Source organism: Rhamphochromis sp. 'chilingali' (genome assembly GCF_963969265.1).
Source record: "Rhamphochromis sp. 'chilingali' genome assembly, chromosome: 1".
NCBI classification, from domain to species: domain Eukaryota; kingdom Metazoa; phylum Chordata; class Actinopteri; order Cichliformes; family Cichlidae; genus Rhamphochromis; species Rhamphochromis sp. 'chilingali'.
Window position 1 is genome coordinate 37,869,502 of NC_137929.1, and position 24,495 is coordinate 37,893,996.

The window sequence follows — 24,495 nt, forward strand, 5'->3', positions numbered from 1 at the left end:
AAGTTTCAGCTGTACCAGGACTTACAAAAGCAATGTTTTCCTCACCTCTGGGATCCCTGAGCCGCAGGCGTACGGCGCAAACACCTTAACCAGACAAACTGCCAGGAAGGCGAAGGACAGAGCCCAGTAGATGTACATGAAATAGTTCATGATGTACGAGCCGGGGCCCTGCAGAGAGGGGCGGATGAAGAGGGAGGGAAAAGTTAAAGAGTGGAAGAAAAACGTCCAAACCTTCAATAAAAAATTTAAAAAAAACTCGTGTGGACGCCTGAGACTACGTCTGCCCTTATGTGTCAGTGTCACTGCAGTCAGCTCATGAGAAAAGGTGCAAAGCTTTTGCAAACTGTCTACTTTTTAATTGAAATTTTTTTTAATGAATTTGAACAACAAGGGTTTTATTTTTGCATCGTTGCTTAGAAGCCGTAGCCTCTTGGTCTCACTGCAGTGACGAATACGTACTGCAGAAAATGTCTGGTTTTAAATCGACAGCATGCGCTCCCTTTCATGTGCCCGTGTTCCTCTACCTCAGCCTGCCCCAGTATTAGCTCAGCCCAGCTCTTCCACTGAGGACACTTGTCCCTCTCAGCGAAGGTGGTCTCATTGGACGTCCAGCAGCACTGCTCGTGGTTGAACCACAAGGCGCTCAGACACACGCCCTCCTTCAGGTCGTTCATCCAATCAGCAGCAATGTCAATCAGGCCAGCCAAAGCACCTGGCGGGAGGAGGGAACCAGGAAAGGAAAGGAAATAAAAGGGCAAAGAAGTGAAGGCAGGGACGAGTGGGAAAGGTGAAGAACAGAAAAACAGAGAGAGAGATGAGTTCCTAACTACACTACCAGGCTTACTACCTGACAAAGATGTTTTCAGGTGATTTAACAATAATTCTGAGAAACATCCTCACTGAATATGAACCTAAACGCACACTAGAAAACTCTGCAGCAAATCTTCACATTAGACGATCTTCAGCTCTCAATGCATAAATATTACAGCACAAAAATCAGTGTCTGACTTAAACAGCAAAGCTTCTTTCGGCTGCTCCTTTATTCACAAACCTTGCCACAGTGGAAAGATTCACATGTTTGATCTGACAGATGTTTAATGCCTGATACCTGGATATCCTGATACTGGGATCTGGGTCTCCTCCTGTTCTCTAACCAGTGACCTTTGGCATGTAAGGGGACTGTGTGGCTGACATTTTCATATCAGATGGATCTTTGTAAACATCACAGGCTCGCTGACCTTCACGTGAGTGAGTGCAGCCACATTTCTAGATTTCTACATATTATTACCATCATTTTATCCGCCTACTTCTCCCACAACCTGTCAGTTTTTTGGGGAGAGTGGGGAAAAGGCCTGTTGGTGTGATAAAGACAATGGAAAGTGGTATCTGTAAGTTTATCAGTAATAATTATCTCATTATTTCAAAAGGCTGTATTTTATGAAGTAATGGACATTTTAGGCCCTAAAACAGCTCAGTCACCCCAGTTTTAAATCTATATAATGTGATATCACAGTGCAGAGCTTCTTTTACACAAAGAGCCCAACAGGCATACGCATTTTACTCATTTCTCCCCTCTGTAGCCTGGACCTTTTCATAACTACTCCACTTTGACTAGCTCAGCTAGAAAAAGATTTTCTGTTATTTAGTGGCCATAAAACACACACGGCGAGGATTTCATGGCTCTGAGATGTGTCACGTGGGGCTCTGCAGGAAGAACAGTGTGCTTATAAGAGGTGGGTGAGCGAAAGCACAAGACAGTGAACAAGAGAAAGACTGAGTGTGAGCTGCCTGAGGCAAAGCATGTGAGAGTCACCGGCAGGGCAGATAAGAGCTGTGTGCACTTTAGTACCACATGTATGTTACCTGATGCCAAGCCAGTGAGCGTCACCACCAGCCAGCCGGACCAAGCGTCGTACAGGCTCTTGGTGAACTCCCATGCAGACTCCTTTTTCTTACTATTGATCTGTATCAACACACACAAAAGACTCAATAACAAGCATCGATGGCTAAAAATAAAACTATTAGATCAACTTACAGTGAGAGTAATGCAAGTGAGGGAAAGGTTAACAATACCTCATCAGCCTTTTACAGCTGAGGGGTAAAAACAGTGACCTTCAGTGACAATACACCACCTCTACAGCCATGATTTCCACTGTTGCCTCAATATAACAGTCAGCTGGGGGGCGGAGAACACCGGGTATGCAAATAACATTCAGATTGTCCTGCAGCGTCTTGCAGTAAAACACTTGGATAAAAGTGTTGGCAGACCCGAAATGTGCTCATGACCAACTGAAGGGCCGTAAAATCTCCCACACACTTAGCCCATGAATGCTAGTGGTGGATAAGAAACTGATCTCTTAATTTATAATTTGGAAACTGTGGTCGAGTTTGTATAAATGAAAAACATTATAAGAAGGGATCATTTTTGTTGGAAAAGTGTTGTTTACCCTCTCTGTTAAGCCATCAGAGCAGTAGGTGCTGATCCTACCTGACATTTCTTTCTTTTATGTGACCCAAACAAACTGTTTATACAACAGGAAGTGCATAACACAGTGGTGGGAAATGTATTTTTTTCTTTAAATTAAGTAGGGCTGTTTGTGGCCCGTGAAGAAAAATATTTTCTTTACAAAATATTAAAAGTATTTTTCTGTCTCTGGGTCAGCTTCGGTCTCTGTTCGAAGCTGAAAAGTGGCTGGTTTGTAGCTGGTTTGGCGTCGGGGTCCTCACCTTCCGGTGTCTCTCGCGGTCCTTGCACTTCTCACGGACCCAGTCGATGGTGTGAAAGTCATCGTAGGTCCCAACACCAGGGATGGGCTCCTCTAGGAAGTCCAGCAGGTGGGTGGAGCTGCTGGGAGCCCCGCCCCCGTTCGACATGGCGTAGTTAGATCCTGAAGAAAAAACAACAAGCACAAGTTCACGGTCCAATTTTTTAAAAGAAGACTATTGACATTTAAAACATATTTGAAAGAGTAAAAAACAAGAAATATGATTTTTTTCCCCACAATGTATGAAACCAGAAGGCTGTGTGAGCAGGCTTACAGTGTTACACCATACATCAGTCTGATGACTTTTCAAACGATACATTTTGGCAGTTTATACTTCTGATTCTTACACATAATCCTTGGAAAAGAAAGAAAGAGATCCATCACAGTGCTGCCTCGGCTGCATTAGAGTTACACCTCCTCCATAATCGAGCCCCATCACAAGCACCGCAGAGATCACTGCACGTCCATCACTGAGATCTAATGAGACTGCTGGAAACACTGCAGCCCATCACCTCATGTGGAACAAAACCCATAACTAATCATAACAGCTTACCTCTACAAACTAGATGTAACCATTAAAGGCCATTACATTTTAAATATATTTATGTATGTTTAGGTTTGCTTTGAGGGTAAAAGCCATTTTGAATTCTGCTTCACTGGTCCACAGGCTGCAGGACCATGTGACTCCCTTCAGGCCAAATAACCACTTCTATCTTGTAAGTAATGACTTGAACATGACTTAGATTATTATCAGGAAAAATTCATTAATGATAAGCGAAACAGCAGCAAACATTGTTAGCCGAATACTATATGAATACCCATATAGTATTCAGAGATGGGCTGATCCTCTCATTCTGTGCAATGACTTTGCTCATTATGCTGGGACGAGACGCCGGCAGTCACTGGTTAGGTCTGACCTGCTCTGGCAGGACGGACATGCTCAGTATGAACACAGAACAAAACATACTGAGTCATCTGCACACACAGACGCACACACATCAGGGCGAGTTGAGGGGCCGATTCTCTGCTTCTTATCTGAGAAGCATCACAGGCTTTACACGGCTGACATTTCTCTTTGCTGCCTGAGGCGGCGGCGTGATGAGAAATGATCTCTGATGTACAACAGCGACCTGTGGGAGACTTTAAAATCCCTCCACAACATCCGTATAATGCAGCAGGTTTCCTTAAGAGCGCCATTTAGTTTGTTTAACTTGGGACAAAGCCTGTTTGAGAAATCAGAGAAAAGTCCATCCTCTGACATTTAAAACTGTTATCAAATCGAGCCCGAGCCTCCTCCTTCAGATGACACAAGTATTCATCTGAAAACAAAGACTGAACTGTGCGCAACAATAAGATTAAATGACACAACAACAAGGCCTGCAAATCCAACAAGTATAGCTCATTTCTCCTGTGTGGGGACAGTCAACAATATGAGATTAATGAACAAATAAGAACATGGGTGTAATTACTGCGTGTGTTAAAACCAACACCACCAAAGCAGACAGTAAGATGGCTCACAAGTCCTACCTAACCCAGCTGATAATGACGGAGACAAAAGATCCAATGTTTGTATTTTACTGTCTTTAACAGATGAGCAGCTAAACCAGGACATCTTCATAAACAAGGCTTTCAGATATTTTACTGGGACATCTAAGCAAAAAGGCTTTTTCAGATCTTCATGCTGAGCTCGTTTAATACTTTGGTGCTCTCCGAGCTTAGAGATGAACACGCGGAAATACAAGATAGTCATCTTCAGAAAGTTACTCACAGGAAGTAACAAGGCTGCATGTGAGTGCAATGACACTTTCTAATATTTAGACAACTTTAAAAGACTATTTTATAAACAAACCTCACAAGTTCTGAATAGGAAACTAGAGCAGGGTCAGCACACTGTGATGAACTACTAGTAGAGCTACACTCTACTACTAGTAGCTCAGCTTTTGCACAGTCTTCTTTTTTTACTCAAGTCCAATAAAGAACAGAATGAGCTCCCTAAAGGATTAAAAACATGGATAGATTTTCATATTTATATCTCCTGACACACACACACACACACACACGTTCAGCTTTCTCTCTTTTATTGACATAATGCTTTCCCTAGCCCCTTACCCTATCCATTACAAATGAATGCCTAACCCTAACCATAACCTAATTGTAACCCTGACACTAAAACCCCATTTTGAGCCTCAAAAATGCCTTCAAAAATGTGAGGACCAGGTTGTGTGTCCTCACAAGTGACTGCTGGTTCTCACAAGTACATTAGAATGCAGATTTTGGTCCTCACAAAGATAGCTAGACAGGAACACACACACACACAAGCCAATTCCCAGAAGCCATACTTGTCAGTATTAATTAGATGCACAGTCACCCTGACTGAAATAAAAGCGCTGCAAACATGGAAGGATAAAAAAGAAATCCCTGCAGTTCCTCTTCTGGCCACTTGAGGCAATTTCCAAAAACGAGCCAATCATGCCATGACAGCACTGTTTTTGCACACAGTCCCTGAGACAAAGAGTAAAACTAAACTAAATAACTGTGTCAGAAGTTTACAACACAAATTATAATTGTTTTATTTAAGTATTTAGTAAGATATGCAAATATAATATCAGATAAATTTACCTTCAATAAAAAGAAACAGCCTACAGTAGAAACAGCATTTCATTATATGGTACCCACACACAGAGAGAAGCATAAATACAGTATAAGTGCCAAACCAGTCAAAACATACAACGGGGTAACTCTCATGACCTTCAGTACAGCAAACACATCAATTCCAGGCACCACAACAGAACTCCTCTTTACATTTTTAATATCTTGAGAAACTAAGAATGAACGGGGCTTATCACACAAAGGTTTGTTCATCACTGTGACCTTAAGTGGTTGGGATCATTAAAACAGATCATGAAACACATCCTCATGTTGTCCTCTGCATTCCTACACAGCCACATCATTAACTACTACTGCAGTGGGGTAACGTCAAAATCTTTCTGAGACATTAGTCCAGAGTAAAGCCCGATTCCCACAGACCTGAACGGGGCCGTAACAGAGATTCTGAAAGAGCTGCTTATTAGCTCATGTCGCTCCCTTTGAGGTTTGACAGGATGTAGGAGGAGAAGAAGCAGGGATGAAATGCTTCTGATTAGACGCTGCCTATCCTGTCCAGTGAACAGTAAGGAGTAGTGACTGTGTAAGACACTACTGCAGCTGCTGTGGAGTCAGCAGCAATAAGGAGAAGCATTACAGAGATTGTATCCGTCTCCATTTTGATTTCAGAGTGACGGTTACAGATGGATTGGCTGAGTGATGGGGCGATGACTCAGTGCACAACACAAGCCTCATATGTTTGCTTTGGACAGGTCAATAAACTAGGTGCACCTGTAAGGGCTCAACAAATAACAAAGGTAGAAATAAACCTTCTGTTTATGTATCGAGTTTCCTTTGACTAATCTGCATAGTAACTACAAAAGAGTGACAAAAATCCTTCTATAATTTCGGTGGTTTTAGTTTATTGAGAACAAATTTCAATTACTGACTTTGTTGCGACACCACAAGTTGGACATCCTGTTGCTATAACAACCTCTGCTGACAGAGCTCTGTGCTGTTTAGCTGACATTAAATATATCAAGACAAATTTAAAACTCAGATTCGTAAAGGATCAAGCTCTGGAAAAAGGCCTTTAGAGTTTGCAGTTTTTATTTAATGAAATGAAATGATGTCAGTTTAAGTATAATCCTAAGTTTATCTTCACCTGCCTCTTGCATCCTCAGTTGTATGTGTGGCAGAGAGGAAAACACACAGTGCATCACCAATGGACTGGCCAGAGACCGGACTGATCAGACAGCCAGCTTCATATATGTTTGATTATGAGGCAGTCAGTTTCAGGCAAACAGTCGTCACGCAGCCACATGCTAACAAGTGGTTAGCATGGAAGCTCCTCACCGTGATTGAAGATGCCATTTTGCCAGGGTAAATCAGAGGGAGACCACCTCAAAAATGAAACGATACCCTACTTAGACACTTGTATCACCCTCACGCAGCTGACGCATGGACTTTTCAAAGAAGCTTACAAAGAAAAAGGCGCTAAAGCTATCCAGGGCTCACAGGCGGCCAGCAGCCTCGGTATGAGCAACGTATCAAAATCGTTACAAGGATGACTGAAAAGGATTTTTAAAAAGTTGATGGCTTGTAAATACTGAACTGAAGCCTGACTCACTGTAAAAAACAAAACAAAACAGAATTTTGTCACAAAAAATAATTTTCTCAGAATCCTTTAGCCCTGATGTTACCCCTTAATTGAAAAAGTTATTATCCAAAATTATTATCCTGGCATCTCTGTAGATGATTCACAGCCTGACTCATGAGAGGAGTAGAAAAAAAACAGCCTGATTGAACAGGAAATAAAAAGACTCCAACACACAGCTGACAACTGGTTAATAAATGCTAACCACGAACACGACCACAAACAGTTTGGTTAGAGAAATGTCCAACATTAGAACAGGTTCATCATACCACAGCTAATGTGACCCAATTTATTTGTGTGTTGAACTCTTTTTCATGACAACGTGAAGAGCAGCACATATTACACAGAATCTAATCATTTCACTTCTCATTTTCATAAGCGAGAATCGAGTACACAGCACATCTAAATAGTCAAATCAGAAGTAAAGGGACTTCTATGTCACTTCCTGGACTCTAGTATCTTACCGTGAGAGTCATCTAGCAAAGTGCTCATGGATGTGGTTAAAAATGTTTCATCACATCCTTAAATTGTGCCTAACTGCATTTCAATGTAGTCATCTAAGTCACAACCCTAACCCTCCATGCAGAAGTGGCAGCCACAGAAGCCCATAGTTGGCTCCATTTATCTTGGAGCTCATGGTTTTGCAGGTTACTACAGCACATGGACATAACCAACACCATAAATGCTGACTACACTGGCCTCCATGTTTACGTCAGTGCACCATGTGTTGCTATTGCTCTTTTGCAGATGTGCCAGCCCATCCTTGAACCTGACAAAGGCCAGATTTATAGAAAAACAAAAGAGAAAAGTGAATCCTTTACGAAAGAGACGAACTGCCTTTAATATTTTCTGCTGTCGACTGGTTTGTTGACCACAGCAGTATCTGCCTATGAATACGACGGAGGATAAAGACACGACTGCTGCTCTACACTGCAGAACCAACGTGGCTCAATTAAGAAGGGAAACGTTTCAAAACAACAGATTTCACTGATGGAATAAACCAGACGAGCCCCTCCTGATGATGCTGCGCTTTCAGGCACTCATTAGTCCCACTGCAGGTGTGGATGGTGACGCCACGGAAACCAGAGGGGATTGTATGTGCGCACATTTCCAGCATCGTGCTTGGATGGTTCAGCAGACATGCAGACAATACACATGCATATTAAAAAAGAAAAGAAAAAGAAGGCTTCAGCTATGTTCCCCTGTGCATTGGCACCGCGACGCTGCGGTTCTGCATTGGAGGAAGAACGCCACGTCAGTGTGCACGGAGTCTTGCTGACAGTGGAGAACACACTTCTCTAAATGAACAGACAGCCTTCCTGTAAAACCATCACCAATGAAATGAGAAGTGACTAGAGGTTTCATGCTTCACTCCAACAACCACAGCTGTATTAATCTTCATTAGATCTACTCTACTACTGTTGAGTAATTCAAAGAAGGGTTTAGAGGCAGCTGGGTCATCAGGGTTAGACTTCTCAGCCATCATGTGATCATAAATGATCCCATTAGAGCCCGAGGACAGACAGCAGCGTGCTGTCCACACTGCTGGAGTCTCTGGAGTACCATGAACCAGGCGGACAGAAAAATGGATCAAAGTCCAAAAGGTTGTGCTGCTCACCAAGCTGAGACAAGGCCACAGTGTTTCAGGTCAACGACCACAAGACGATCGACTTACTATAAGTTTGTTTTGCAGTGCCTGTACTCTGCGCACTGCACCGTGTCCACTTTCACCTTTAATTCAAACTTTTCAGCAGTACAGCTAGTGTGCTTTTGACCGTAAAATTGCTAGAAATTCCAGAGTAACAACATTAAACTGATGAAAACAGAAGGCATTTGCCGACTGAAGCGTGAATGCTGGGAGTAGGGGTTGCCTACTAAGCTTAAGTGTTTTGTCCCTGCTCGCTCACCATAAAAAAAATCTAACAAGGCCAAAAGGAACCAACTCCTGACTCCCTGAACGCCACAGAGGAAAGATAAAGATTAGAGCAGAGAACATGTCAAAAAAAAAAAAATGATAGCCTGGCTGATTGATGCGAGTTGACATCCTGTATCTTGCCAACAGGTGTCCTCACACTCACTGCAGGAAAGACTGTGAGAGGTGCAAAGACGCACAGCAGCGCAGATGTACAAACATCCAGCTTACATGTGCACAACCAGCAGTTTCTGCAGAACGTCTGTGCACAAATTAAAATGGATGCCCGTGATGTTCTCAGGCCCGAGCTCGAGTCTTCACACCAAATCCACCCTGTGTTTATCTCATTATCTTTGGCTGACGTGCACACACTGCTGGTTAATCATCAGCAGGAGAGGCCAGAGCAGGAATGTGCCGGCTAGGTAGCTTGTTGACTGTGGAAATGGCAGCTTGTGGTCCATAAAGCAGAGGAGGCAGTCGTTTGCTCCACCTGCCATATGGATACATGCACTCAAGTGTACAAGCAGAAGGAGGTCGACCTATGTTATCGCAGCAGCGTTATAAAAGGAGGGAATCAAGAGGGAGGGGGGGAGAGAGGGAGACGTGTCGTTACCTCTTCTAGGGATCTCCTGCAGGGGGATGGTGTCACCTCCCCCGTCGTAAGGCAAATAGGGATCGGCCGCCGCGTCCTCCTCCTCCATGTTGACAGTCTAGATGAGGCTAAACTAAACCGTGCTCAGTTTCATTACGCTATGCTCGCTGCGTGTGCCATTCGCTGCTCCCGCTGCCATGTTTACCAGAGGAGGACAAATGGGGCTGTGTGAGAGAGAGAGCGCGCGTGTCTGTTTGAGCGGAAAAACGTGCCTGTGTGTGTTAGAGAGCGCGCACAGTCCTCCCTCCCTTCCTTTTCCTCCTCGCTCGCTCCTCACTGCAGCAGCTGACTGCTAGAGTTGATGATGTCATCATACACAGGGAAAGACGATCACAGGCCGGTCGGCCCTACCCGCTTTAGTTGCTAAGGGAGATCAGTGAGCCGTGCCTCTTACGGAAGAAACCATAGTGTCGGGTCACAGGGGTGTGCGTGTGTTTTACAAGCGGTGGAGTTGGTGAGCTCCAAAATGGAAAATTCCACTCTAAGCACTGCAGTAAGGAGGATAAAAGAAAGTTTTTACAGAGCCGTATGGAGTGAAACACATACACCATGCTTTAAAAAAGACAAAATAGCTAACTAGCAACAAATTTGACCAGAGATTTACGATTAATTAATTTTTCTGAGCCTAAATGTCCAACTGTGAATGTTTCTTGCTTTTCTTTGTATCATATTGTAGTTAATTAAATTAATTAATGATAAAAAAAATAAAGTCGGACTAATATTAATTTTTTTAATAGTTTATGGCAGAGATGGGCAGTAACACGTTACTTGTAACAAAAAACAAATAAATTGTGGCCACAAAATACTACTTCGTGCCCTCGAAATAGTGTAACGTGCGCACGAAATGCTAATTTGCGTGCACGAATTGGGTATAACGTGGCAACGAATTACGTATTTGTGGCAACGAAATAGATGACGTGCGCACATCACAGTTGCGTAGAACCATAGGCATAAGAGTAGGCTAAACCTATACACCATGGACAGAGACAGTATGATTGAGTTTTATTTTAGGCTGGGAATGAGCTACAAATGCATTTTGAAAAGCCTGCAATGCAAGGAACCATTATTACGGAGAGACATTTAAACAGGATGTTGAGAGCCACGTTGCTTTACAGACGTAATTGCTACCTAAATAATAGATTTTATTGTCAACCAACTGCAAGGGCCTGGGAAGGATCGCGGTTATCGGTCAAGTGTTTCGTGCCCACAAATTAGCATTTCGTGCGCACGTTATACCTGTTTCGTGCCCTCGAAATAGTATTTCGTGGCCAGGCGGGGAATCGAACCCTCAGCAGCGAGGACAAAACCTTCAGTGCCATCGAAATAGTATTTCGTGGGCACGTTATACCCATTTCGTGCCCACGAAGTAGTATTTTGTGGCCACAGTTTATTTATTTTTTGGACCATGTCATCAGAGGGGCTGATGTTGTTAAACAAATTTCTTCCAGTCAGAGAATGTTGCATATAATTAATTTTTTGCTTGATGCATAAAGTTAAAAGGTTAAAACAAATAAAACAAGTTTTAAAAAGAGACCTTTCCATTTGATTACATTTTGTATGATGGATTATGCAGAAAAGTAGAATTGGGCTGAAAGATCTATCGCTTTATCACCTATTCAGGTTGTAAATCGTGTTTTTAAAAAGTAACTAAGTAATTAATTACTTTTGAAAATAAGTAATCAGTAAAGTAACGGGATTACTTTTTCCCGTTCCTGTTTAAGACTGATGTGCGTTATTTCAGGAAAATCAAATCCCCATTAGATCTGCCTAGTCTCCGCAGGGAGGACTAAAACGGCCAAAAAACCCACATAATGACCATATATGTAACAGTATAGAGGTCAAGGGATGACATGCAAATGGCCAGGTGGGGAATTGAACCCTCAGCAGCGAGGACAAAACCTTCAGTGCAAAGCTCCTTCAAATCCCAAAGGCAAACAAGCACTGTGACACATTAAACAGTGGACGTAAACAAAGACAGAAAAGTAAATGCTAGCAACGTTTTTGAAGGCTAGTGAAATTGAGCTAGTTAGCGTATATCTGCTGCCTTGTGACCAGCAGTAGAGCTATGGTTACACCAATGTAAAACACATTAGCACAGGAAGGATGTAGGATGTGGGTTAGACTGTTCTCAGTAAACATTCATGTTTAGCCAAGAGTTGAGCTCACCCAGAGCACAAGGTTAGTCATTAATATGTTGCTGTTTAGTTTGAGTCACTAACATCCACGTTGAAATCTTACTCCACAACAGACTGATTCATTTCTGAAGTGCATCAATATTTGCTGTCCGTGACACTGTGAAGTTGTAAAACCTCACTTGAAGACGCACTACACATGAAGAATTCCAATAAAAGCCAATAAAAAACATTTTGAAAAGCCTAGAGCCTCAGCCAGCACAGTACACCTCTACTTACATCCTAAAATGATAAAGAAAACTTTCCACACCAGTTTTTATCTGAAATCTCTGTCAGTCCATGGATGGAAAGAAAGAAAGCAGAATGTAGTAGTTGGGCACTGATGTGTTGTCTTGCCTTTAGCATCCAAGAAGAAAATGAAACATTTATGAGGGTTGCAAAAGAAACTGAATCCCGAATAAAAACTAAAAACAAAGTTTCAACCACGTCAGAACAGCAGACACAGACCAAATCAAACCAAAACAAAAATCACCCGAGATATTATCTGGACATCCCAGAACTTAGGCACTATGACTCAACATTACTGGTTAAACATCTCCAAAATAACTGAAAACAATGTCACGGGTAAAATCCAAAAAGAATCAGTCCCTATGTTTCAAAGATGTTTTGTAAACTCGGTGTAATCACGTGTTATTATATGAAACAAAAACCAGACTCAGTTCCCTCTTTTGTGGTTTCAGGCTTAACATGTGTTATTCTAGGATTTCACAAATTGAAATCCTTTTACCTTCACGCCCCCTTACCTTTTGTCACGCCGCGTTATCGCTGCTCAGCAGTGGCACAGGTGATATCAGCCATAGTTTGTCACCTCCCTCCTTTAAAAAAAGCCCTCGTCAGCACTTCAAAGCAGCAAAACCACAACAGGTCTCTCAGGTTTCCATAAAATGTGTTCCAGTAAAAGTCCAGTGCAACAAGTCTCACTCCAACACTCCATGGGACTACCGAGTGATCCGGCTCCTTGGTCACACTGCAGTCTAAGCTCAGAGGAGGGCTTTACGGGGCTTTCTATGAACCCACCCCTCACGTAAAAATAGCACAGAGAAGCAGACACGGGCAGCACACCAACTTCAAGGAAAGGCATTCATCCAGAGATTTCCTTCGCTCGCACCAAGACTGGTTCATGGGAATGCTGTTCCACGTCTATCACACACAAAGCATGAATGACGAGTCAGGTAGGTGGAGCTCAGGCCTGTAGTAATGTGCTGCATTACAATATGGTCCAAAATATCAATGTGGAAAGGAAGCCAGTCATTAGCTGTTAATTACTGTTAGTTATTAAAGATTTCTTAAAGAAAGAAAAGGGTTTCTCTGTCTGACTGTGTCATTAGTGTATAATTAGTGTTTTCTCTCACAGTTTTCTGTTTGTAGCAGCAGTGAGAACACAAAAGGTGACAGCTTAAAGTTAATTTATGCTTTCACCTTTTCACCACGTTCAGAGTACATCAACAGAACCTGAAGACACGGAACTTTAAGCCAAACCCTCTTATATAAACACTCAGTACCTGAAACACACCCTCTGCTACTCTCTGCACATAAAGAGACGAGACAAAGACGACAACTCTCAGAGCCATCCTCAATATTTCCACACAGGATGAATTTCAGTGACTTCAATGATCCAGCTCCATGGTTGGTGTATACCCTGGATTGGTATACACCAAGCAATTACTATAAAATGTACTATAAGACATTTAAGGAACTATAATACTATCAGGCCATATCTCCTAAATATTACTTTTACTACCTGCGTCAAAAATATTGGGTGGGCTATTTTACGAACACTAATATACTAATATCTATAAAACATGTTCAGAATTTTATACTAATAAGCTAACATGTCAAAATGCTAAATCAGAGCAAAAACTAACATCAGTGCTGTAATTGTGTATCCGATGTCACTGTGTTCGTAGTTTTCTAACAATATATACAGTGTTGCTGTTCCAGCGCCATCACTGCAACTGTCCAATCACAACATTGTGATGTCACAGCTTTGCGGCTCAGTGAGAAACACTAAGGTGTAGCTCATGTTGAAGTGGAAGGGGTGTGCTCCATATAAAGATGGTTTCTTTTGAAGTGGAAATTTACGGCTGGAACATGCCCTCAAGTCAGATCTCCAACTCGGAACGTCAAAGCAACCCCACCGACCCCAGCTTAACAATCCAAGATGGTGGCAGTGCACATAAACAGCAGTTAAACTGTAAACGGTGTGGTCAGTATAGCCACTGTTATGTATTTGTGACTTTGGCTAAATAAGCCACACACAGAACTGACCAGGGTCTACCCGGGAACGTGCTGCAGTGTTTTTGAGTTACAAAGAAAAAAGGATCGAGCTGTGTTCTAGAGGTCGCTTTCAGAGCTTGACTTTGCTAAGGAGCAAAACCAACCCCCTAAATTTGCCAACATTACTTTAAGATAAAACAAAGACTATTTCATAATACATTTTTAAAAAATGCTGTAAGAAAAGCAGTTATCAATCACTATTTCGTTTTAGGCAGAAAATGAACTGCATGGTGCAGCACAGTGGTTAGCACTATCACTGCTCACAGGAACAAGTTCCTCAGTTTAAATCCACTGGCTGGGTTCACATCTTCTTCCTGTGCCTGTATTGGTTCTCTCCAGCTGGTAACTATAAATGGTTGTGCATCACTCAGTGCTGGCCCTGCGACAGAATCCCGACCGGACAGCTAGGATAAGCTCTAGCCCCTATGGATGGGTGTAATCTACACACTTATTTTTAGAAGGGGATTTGCTTTAAAATAGGTCTTTAGGTAACACATTAATTTGCCTTTCTGTTTTTGTCTTTTTTTACAAAAAGCCCTGCAGGCAAACTTCTCCCATGTGCAGTCTTTCAAAACTGTATATAAACATGATTTTCAGGCCCAGTGACTGAAGAAATCCTGATAACGAACAATATCAGGTTGTGTAATAGCCACATGTTAGCATGCTAAACCTACCTGCAGACATAAATCATGCTTCAAGCAATCAGCTCTACAGCTGATGCCTTTGCTGCTCCTGTTAAGATCCTGCCAGGATACTTTTTTTTAATCCAGCCAAACTTGATTTACTTATTTCTAATGATCATTACAACAAAGCTAGCCAGACTGATCTTGTTCCGTACAATCTCCCTCTTGTCTGGTCGCCCATGCAGTTAAAAGTCACGTGGTCACCCTCAGTTTCACTGTGTAATAATGAAAATGCTCAGTCAAGACTCAACATTTTACTTTACTAAAGGGAAACTCCCCTGTGAAACCTTTCAACCTTTACTTAGGCTGACTCTTAGGGTATGTGTGTATGCTTGGCTACAGGTATTAGTGTTTACTTTGCAGATTTAAAGTCAGGAGAAGGAGCAGGAAAAGTGGCAGAGATGCACGGCTGCACTATTCAGTATGCAAGAAGAGCTGCAATCACCGGGACCACAGAAAAGAAAGATGACAGTCAGGATTGTGCTTTCAGCACAGGCTTACCAAAAAAAAAGAAAACAATTATTGTCGTGTACTGTATCTTCATTTTAAGCCATCTGCAATACAAGAAATGTATCAAATAGAAACAGTTGATCCTAATTATCCTTTTATCAAAGAGGGAAAATAACCTCTGTGCTAAACAAACACTCAAAACAGGGTTGAAACTGAATGCGGTGCCTTTATCGCCTGCATAAACACACTAGCTTGCCAAAATCAGTCTTCGTTCTGCATTCAAAGAGAGACACCGCTTCAGCGCAGAGATATCCTGACTAAACACGAGCGGCTCATATTTGGAGAGCCGAGCTCGGCCGACACCTCTGACACGATCCTCAGCACGACGCGCGCTCTCTGTTTGATCAGCTGCGAGTAAGAAATTAAACGAATCAGCATATTTACTGAGACGAGGAAGAGAAAACAGGAAGCTGCGGATTGGGTGCTGATGGGGATAAGCGAGTCGGAGCACCACTGAGACGCTGACTGACTGAGAAGCGGGTGACCGCGCTGAAAAATGATAGGCATGATGGGAATTATGAAACACGGCAGCTTGGCACAGAGATCACATTCAGCGCTGTCTGTGGTTGAAGTAATTAAGTAACTGTAACATTTGCTCCAACATGGCAAAACACAGCCAATCAACTCGCTCTGCCACATGACAGTACTACTACCACCACCTCTGCTTAACAGCTACCTGACAGGAACGTCTGCATGTGCCAAGGGATGAAAGGAGGAGGAGAACGCACAAAAGCAGAAATGACAACATGCAATGAGGCACACTTTAGGAAACAGGAAGCAAGAACATTAAAGAGGTGATAAGGTCAAACTGATCGAGGGAAACAGCACGGCAAGATAAACAGGATGCTAGAAGAGGACAAACTATAAAACCACGCAACAGAGCAACAATTATAAATAAGGTGGTATGCAGAGACAGCAACAAATGAACAAAGGAAGAAAAAAAACTACATGGAGCTGCTGAAACTGCCTTACATATGATTACAAAACAGCTAATTAACTCAGTTTTAATTGGACGATATTGATAATCAGTTAAGCACCATGTCTGTTTTACATGTTTGTTACTTCTGTTACATTTAATTGATGAAAACTATCATATTTGGTAATACAGCTCCAGAAATTTTCATGGGTGAAAACAGGAAGAAGTTAATGGTTCTTAAAGAAAATCTAGAAAGTGAATACGAAATAAGATAAGTTAAAGTTCTTTGTCTTCAATGGTGAAAATGGAAGCAGGACAATGATGCTGGGTGGATGGTTTAAGAGAAAGTTTTTCCAGGGTTTGACATAGAGAACAGTTGATGATGATGAAGATGAGGGTGGCGGTGGCACAAGACAGAAGCGCACACACAAGCGTCAGCAGTGCGATGACTCACAACCAGAGACCAACAGAGAGCTGTAAGATGGCAACGATGGGGAAGCTCACTGAGAGTTCAAGGAAAGGAGGGTCGGGGGATTCGTGAAGGGAAGCTCAAGATGTCCAGATTCTGACCAATCAAAGCGCTGGAAAAGAATTTCCCGTACTCCCTACCTGGGGAGGCAGCGTCCCCATCCAGCAGGTTGTCGTCCTCGGTGGTGTGGAAGTCCATGATGACGCCGGCTCCATCCAGCAGCTCCTCGTCGCTGCTGGCGCTGGCGATGCTGTTGTAGCTGTTCCTGCAGTAGCCTCTGTGGTACAGCTGCTCCGACTCCATTTAGCAACGCGCCGGGACCCTGGGTGATAAGGAGGGGAGTGGTGGAGTTATACATATTGTGCTTGATTAGAGTCTACATGGTGAAGTGAGTCTATGATGGGCACAGGTGAGCAGGGTGGTATGTTAGCAGGTAAATAGCAACGATGGACGGGCAAAACAAACACATCAGAATCAAATACAGCAACGCTTTGATGGTTGATACATTCACCGAATGGTCTGTAGACCTGTGTGACTGGGGCGCGCAACTGGCCGAAGAATACCCATCATTACTTCATGACCAGTGGATGCCAAATGGTTGCAGACTGGTCTCTAGTCCAGTGTGAATGCAGACTTATTCACATGATCCTACGCTGTCACACATCCACACACGTCATGGGTCTGCAAGTACACTTTATCCCACCCCAAACAGAAAATTTTACCCTCTCTCTTTTTCATGCATCACACATGCTTTGTATCTCCATCTGTACTAACTGAATAATATAAAAAAGAGATAACAAGATCCAATATATAAAATACACAGCATAATAAAGATATTACACCATTTAATCTGTTGGCATTTTGCAGAGCGTAGCTTTGATATGATAAACCATCTGCAGCCATTAATTTCTTTCTGCAGACGAGAGGGATGAGACATCCATTCAGCTGAAAGATGAATGCAGGCTGACAGCGGGTAATGAGAAGAGAAAAACGCACGATGATGAAGATGATGATCAGACCCAAAGTGAACCCTTCATGGCAATGACGTGGCACAGCAACAAATCAGACCTGAGGCGCAGTGAGCAGAAGAAACCTCCCGCCTCTAACTGAAGAGATCAGTCCATCAATAAATCCCAGTGTTGGGGTTATTTTTCAGACTTAAATGGGTCATTTAACCACAAACCCCCCCCCCAAAACCTAACAACCCTATATTATTACTTATTCTTAACGCTCGTCTAAAGTCTTTTTTCCCTTTTTGTGTAAAAGCTTTATTTTGTTTTGTATGCCCAATGTTTCAATGGTGTTTGGCATATGAATAAGAGACATTTCTTTATTTTTGTTTCTTAGCCTACTTGTTTTCTTCAGACAACACTAAAAATTTTAAATCTTAAGTATTTGATACACCAAGATGGCGCCGAGTATGGCAGCCTCGTCACGAGCTCCCCCAAGCAACAGCTACACTCTTATTTTGCACATATATTTATTACTCTCAGATTTAGCCAGTCTTATATTTTTCTTGTTTTGTGTTATTGTATTTTTGCACAACTCTGTTGCTTGTGAAGCTCGAACACAAGAATTTCACTCGCATGTACTGTACCAGTGTACCTGCACATGTGACGTGACAATAAAAGTGATTTGGTGATTTATTTGGCAAAGATGATGCACCAAACCGAAGGCCCTTCCACTCGCAGCGCAGCCAAGGGAAGGTTATTTATAGACTGAGGGATTAAAATGACACAAGGGTATCCTCTCCACAATGAGAGCACGATTATGATAATATTCCTGCTGGGGGAAAAATTACAGAGCCTGTTCAATGCCACTGCATGCCACCTGCTCTTACATCTCGCCCCCTTGTGGAAAAGTTGGAAATTACAACTCAATACGTAACCACAAACGTGACTCAGGACCAAACCAAAAGTGATCCTCAGCAGGCCCCACACACGATGACAGTGCAGCGGGTCCTGAAGATTAAAGGTGACCTTCGGCTATTAATAGAAATATGTACCCCGAAACATGATGAGCCACGCTGTAATGGGGAAAGATGGAATATCAGCAGCCTGGTGCTGAATAATGGAGGGTCTTTATTAATCAAGGATGCACAGGTGGCTCTATATTTATCCAACACACTTGTGAAAGGAGATTTGGGCTTAAAACAGACATTAGCTCTCTATATTTATATTCTACAGGAGCTAAACTTCCTACAGAAAAGTAGCGTAGAGCTGAAACCTGACCACTGCTGATTTCTGTGTGTGTGTGTGTTTTTTCCTGCTTGGATAACACTGACTGAATTATGGCCAGAAGTAAAACATGCTTAGTCAGCCCTGTAGTTCCTACGTTGCTTCACGCTAAAGTCGTTCATTTCCAGACGGGTGTTTCTCCACACAGTGCTTTTCTTCATATTACTTCCTGAAACCAGTTAAATTTAGACCAAAAATTAAGCCCATCTTAACCTCTGCACACTGCACTGCTGAAAGTCTGTGTGTGAGTCACAGCATGTTTTGAGGCTGTGTTAACAATGAAGTGAATTGTGTGGTTCACAGAAAGACACACAACGGCTTTTTGAAAGAATAAATATAGATCAAATACAATCCTCTGCAAACATGAGTAACCTGGTTTTGTGACATCTCTCTCCTGTCTTGCTAGCCTTCATTCAACAGCCCCATATGAGGTACTTCTCCACACCCTGCAGCGGTGGTTGCATTGAATTTTTTTGTCACATTTGGCAACTGCTTCGATGTAACTGAGGCTAAGTCCACACTAGCCCGGATAGATCTGAAAACCGTGTTTTCGTCTGAAAACGCTCCGCGCCCACACTAGCGTTTTCAGTGGTTTTCACAGAGTTGTGCGTCCACATTGAAACGGCCCAAAACGCTTACGTTTCAGTCCTGCGCATGCGCACAAGCGAGTGAGAATTAAAGAATTTGAAGAAAAGCTATCTGGAGCATGTACAAACTGATATTCATCTGTCAAAACTGAGAGCAATCAAAACAACTGCTGTATAATGCCCTCCGCTATCTTTGTTTAATTGGTCAAATGACTGCATCACATGACTAAAATGCGTCATCATTTTAGAAAGGCTGCGTTTTCGAGTGTCCACACTACGACGGGGCAGCTCCGTTTTGAAATGAATGCGTTTTCGAGAGCGTTTTCAAAACGCTGCGTTTCTCAGTGTGGACGGGGGCCAAAACGGAGAGAAAACAAGAGAAACGTGTGGACGTAGCCTGTGATGATCAACTGGTCACCCAGAGGTGGAACATGCGACACATGGCAACCTGTTTCCAACGATCGTGGTCCGCCTCAGATTGACTTCAATCATTCTCAGACAGATTGGTGCAGGGTGAGGTTTCTGGTTTCAGGGTTTCTCCCTATGGCATTTGGCAGTTGAATCACTATCTGGCAGCACCTACCTCACGATTTGTGGAGGCATCTATGTGAATTTCTTTAATGTCATTTTCTCCATATGTATAGCAGACGGCAACAGATCTGCAATTTTCAATTATTACTCATCACAATTAATAATTGTGCACTAATACACAATTTATCATCATCTATCCCGCACAGTTTGCAAATAAAAATGCTAAGTCATTAAATATCCCGTTCTTACCCACCCGCAGGAATCACACAAACATGTTTCTCATAACTGACCCCCTCCCTTCTTTCACCTCCAACAAGCAAACGCTGACACTTGTTATGACAGCACACGACAGCCTTCTGCAAAGGCCAACGGTGCAGCTACAGAGCAGTAATCCTCACTGGAACCAACTCCACAATGTGAGGAAAAAAGAAAAGACAAACTTTCCCCGAGCCAACAATCACACTCATTCACTGTGAGACGGGATTTCCCTTTGAGCTTTATCAAATCAGTACGGTCAGGAAATTCAATTCAGCCTATTTGCAGAAACAACCCTGAGGCAGAGATTGTTTTCTCTTCGCTGTTTGACCTCCAGTTACATAAAAACTGCCAAGATCTTGGATCCATACTCTGCCAATTCTGGCATTTAAATAAAGCGCACAGCAGGGGTGCTGACTCACGAAGCATCGCAAGCTAAGACAATAAAATGCACGTATGAGATGAACCACACTGCTGCGTCTCTTAATGATGGACAGCTTCACTTCTAACCATCGTATTTTCTTTTACTCAGCTCTGCTAGTGCCATGTGATAGCTATAATTATGACAGTCTGCAGTGTACTTGTTCAAGTTTCCCCTCTTTCTCTGCAACAGAAATCAAAACAATAATTACACCAGGGAGACCGGAGGGTGTTGATTATTTAGGAGCTGCAACCGAGCAACTCAGATTGCAGCTCGCTGTTTGAGGGTAAGCTGATAAGTGCGGCATAATCAGCAGCGCAGCAACAAAATGCTGCAGGGTCTGCTGATGTTATACAACTAGTTGAGCAGCGAGGGACCTTATCTTTCTTCAGCCGGTCACTATGGAGGTGTTGCCCAGGCGACTGTTGCTGAGATGTGACTCAGCTTTTTACCCTCCCTCTAACGGTCGGGCTCGTACCTCCTTCACAGAGAGGACTTGACATGCGTATCCATCATAGGCAGCGGGCGGTCGATATATGGATCGTGAACATCCGATGTAGAGCAGCCCAGCACAGCACGGGGCTTTCACTCATCATAATTAACAGCACTTCAGCAACAAGCAGCCAACTGCTCTGACTGTGTCACTGACACTGATGGCTGAAGGTGTGAAGTCATGCAGGGAAGTCAATTTGAGAAAATAACACACGCATATACAGCCAAACATGCACATATAATAAATGTAAGCAGTTATTAGTTTACTGAAACAGACGAGTATCATTTAATCAACTTATATCATCATTTTTCTGCCACTTCAGCACCAAAGTTACACCCAATAGAAATGATCGTTTCCAAAATGCTTTATAATTATTTAACGAGCAGTCAAAGTAAAATGTAATAAGGGTAATACTTATAATAACACTACTACTATCAGTGATAATATATTTGATCAGATAGGCCGTAGTCAAACAGGGCTATAGACTATCTGGCAACCACCAGCTACAAGTGGAAAAAGCCCCCCCAAAAAGCAAAGTGTATTCTCTCCCCAGTTGGCTAGTGTTGCTAAAAGTTGATAGCAGTGTCTGTGAAGACTGCTAAAGGCCCAGGCATATTGACCTAAAGACCAGTTGTAAAGAAGTGCTGCACTGAAAACCTCCTTGTGATTGTGACTGTGTTGGTCAGTGGCAGGTGGCCTGGGTTGCCTGCAGTGAGGACTCAGACTTGTCTGCAAACGCTCAATAGTTGCTCTACAAGCGGTTGAGAACCTGAGAAAGATGCAACACAAACTGCAAAATATTTGCCTTCAAAGTAAAAGCTGCACCTATGGAAACATGTTGTTTGCTGCAGGAAGGCACATCTTTACTTTGATGATGAACGTGTCAGCTGGGGAATACTCATTTTTCCCTAGAGACCGGTGGTTGCCAGATAGTCACCAACCCGTCTCTAGGTCTGTGTGACTGGGTTTAGCTTAAAGGCACAACGGTTCAAACTACATGTACCTAGTTTATAACATTAAATCTGTACTTGGAAAACTATACGAAGTGGACAATGTGTTTGGCAGATGATTATAAAAGTATGATTAATAATAATAAAGTTATTTATCTTATAGTGAGCTATAGACATCATCTGCATATCTATTTAAAATCTACATTTTCAAACAGACCAGTGAAGACTGAAGCACAGCATTGAGAGTATTTGCAGTGTGACTCAGCAGACAAGGATAAACTAACAATAACCTAAAAATGTAAAAGTTGGACGTTATAAAACAAACAATTGTTAAAAAATAAAAAACAGTAACGAAAAAGAAGATAGTTGTGAAGTTCAGGCTCTTCTGCCTGCCTGGCTAACAGCAAACACTCAGTTGTGTTTTGTATTAAAGAGGCGGTGCAGAACAGTCAGGAGGTGACTGCAGAGCCAATACTGGAACAATGAAAGGCTTTAACAGTAGAGTTAAACATACTTCTAAAACAAACTGGGAGCCGGTGCAGAGTCCTTAAAACTGGTCTACTATGTTCACTTGTCTTTGCTCTTGCAGGAATTCTTGCTGCTCCATTTTGAACAAATTGAAATCTATTAAGTGGTGTTCTGACTGATAACTGTTAAAAGGCCACAGCAGTAATCTAATTGAGAGGAAATAAAAGTATGAATAATAGCTAGACTGCCTCTAAAACTCAGTATTGATCGGGTCCCAGTTTCTCAAACGGTGGGAGCAAAATATGCATTTCTCCAAAGCGAGTTTTGTATCACAAAGAACAAATATGTGATTCAATAACAACAGATTGATACAGGTGCTGATAGCACAAGGACCACAGAGGAATTCAAAGTTGTATTTATTTATTTAACCTTTATTTATACAAGTTGTCGTATTGAGATCCAATGTCTCATTTGCAAGAGCGACCTGTTCCAGACAAACAAATTAAAATGACCAATAAATAGCTAAATTTGTCAAATGTACACAGTCAAAATAAGTTCTGTATGCACATACACATTTCCAGTAACACTGATCAACTGACTGTCAGACTTTTTTTATATTAACACACAGATCTATCATTGCCTAATGACTGCATTATAGGTTATTTTTAAGGGGGACTAAGTTTCTATATCAAGCTCTGCTTGCAGTGACTGTTATTGTGAAGTGGTGCTACATAAATAAACCTGAATGGAACTGAACTGCATGTTGTTTACTACACACCACGTCAGCAGTGGCGTATTGGTAGCTAGCAGGAGAGTTAATGTAGTGTGGAGGACACTACCAGTAAAAGGTCGGCAGCTTGAGGGACTGCACTCCAACTACAGACAGTTTTTATTTATAAGTTCACTGAAGTATCAGTAAATCTTTACCTAAAAAAAACTAAATTAATTGTCATCAATTGTGTATAAACCGCAGGCCTCACTTTGAAAGTGATTGTATTTTGGTTGCTGAATACACACACACACACACACACACACACACACACACACACACACACACACACACACACACGGAAGTAACTTGACAGAAAAGTATATACTCAGCAGTCAAAAGCACTAATACTACTTCTATTACTGTCAATAACAATGAAAACAAGTCTCACTAAAGACACAGGCTATATTTTTCTTGTAAGGAAGAAGACAAAACTGAGACTTAGCAGGATTTGTAAATGTTCAACCAGTCTCAGGCAGTGTGTGTAATCTGACCTACAACATAGCAAGCAGCAAACCTTACAGACCGGGTCATAAGTGGATAGGAGGGAGAGAAACAGTTGAACGAGCTGCTGTGAGTGCTGATTAACCCAGCAGAGAGCAAATCAGATAAAGAGCATTGCAGCGCCTTTGGTCTGACCTGTCTGTGTCTGCCAGGGTGGAAAAAGTGAAAGCGCCACAGATGCTGATTGTGCTGTGACGGGACTACCGGCTAATCAGAAATTACACACACACACACACACACACACACACACACACACACACACACACACACACACACACACACACACACACACACACACACACACACCGGGTTTTTAAGCACAGATGGATATACAAGAGTAAGGGAACATCACCATGAGGTTATGCATAATATTAAGAATTTTTTCAATGTCAAGGTCACTTTGTCAACAAGTTAATGTCAGAGCTACGTGAATAGAATAAAAGTGAATATTAATATGAATGTTGATCATGATCAGGCTCATCACTAATCACACAGAATATCTGTGTGTCTGCAGCATCCCACATTTCACATCATGTGTTTGACATGATTTTTACAGGAGAAATGTTTAGTTGACTTAAAAGAAATCTAAAAGTATTATTACTGATTAGTACATATTGTAATTCCAGCTTTGTAAAAGTGGGGACTCACTGTTTTTGTCTTTATA

The 24,495-nt window shown here is 42.3% G+C and overlaps 1 protein-coding gene and 1 long non-coding RNA gene across 8 annotated transcripts in view; both read right to left on the reverse strand.

Moving 5' to 3' along the window:
* LOC308393156 overlaps positions 1–24,495 on the reverse strand; it is a 55,648-nt gene that overhangs the window by 15,127 nt on the left and 16,026 nt on the right. The window lies entirely within an intron of this gene.
* Positions 1–24,495, reverse strand: part of clcn3 (chloride channel 3) — a 39,054-nt gene that overhangs the window by 10,728 nt on the left and 3,831 nt on the right. For 3 of the 7 annotated variants that reach the window (XM_080876068.1, XM_080876070.1, XM_080876071.1), the window contains exons 2-6: positions 16,757–16,938; positions 2,728–2,888; positions 1,864–1,963; positions 525–712; positions 46–168 (exon numbers count right to left, since the gene is read on the reverse strand). In XM_080876068.1, coding sequence (XP_080732194.1) covers positions 46–168; positions 525–712; positions 1,864–1,963; positions 2,728–2,888; positions 16,757–16,919 — 735 coding nt within the window. In that variant the 5' untranslated portion in view covers positions 16,920–16,938. Of the gene's footprint in view, positions 1–45; positions 169–524; positions 713–1,863; positions 1,964–2,727; positions 2,889–9,530; positions 9,928–12,504; positions 12,802–16,756; positions 16,939–24,495 lie in introns of those variants that run through there. The other 4 variants (XM_080876072.1, XM_080876069.1, XM_080876074.1 and 1 more) reach the window with 4 other exon arrangements.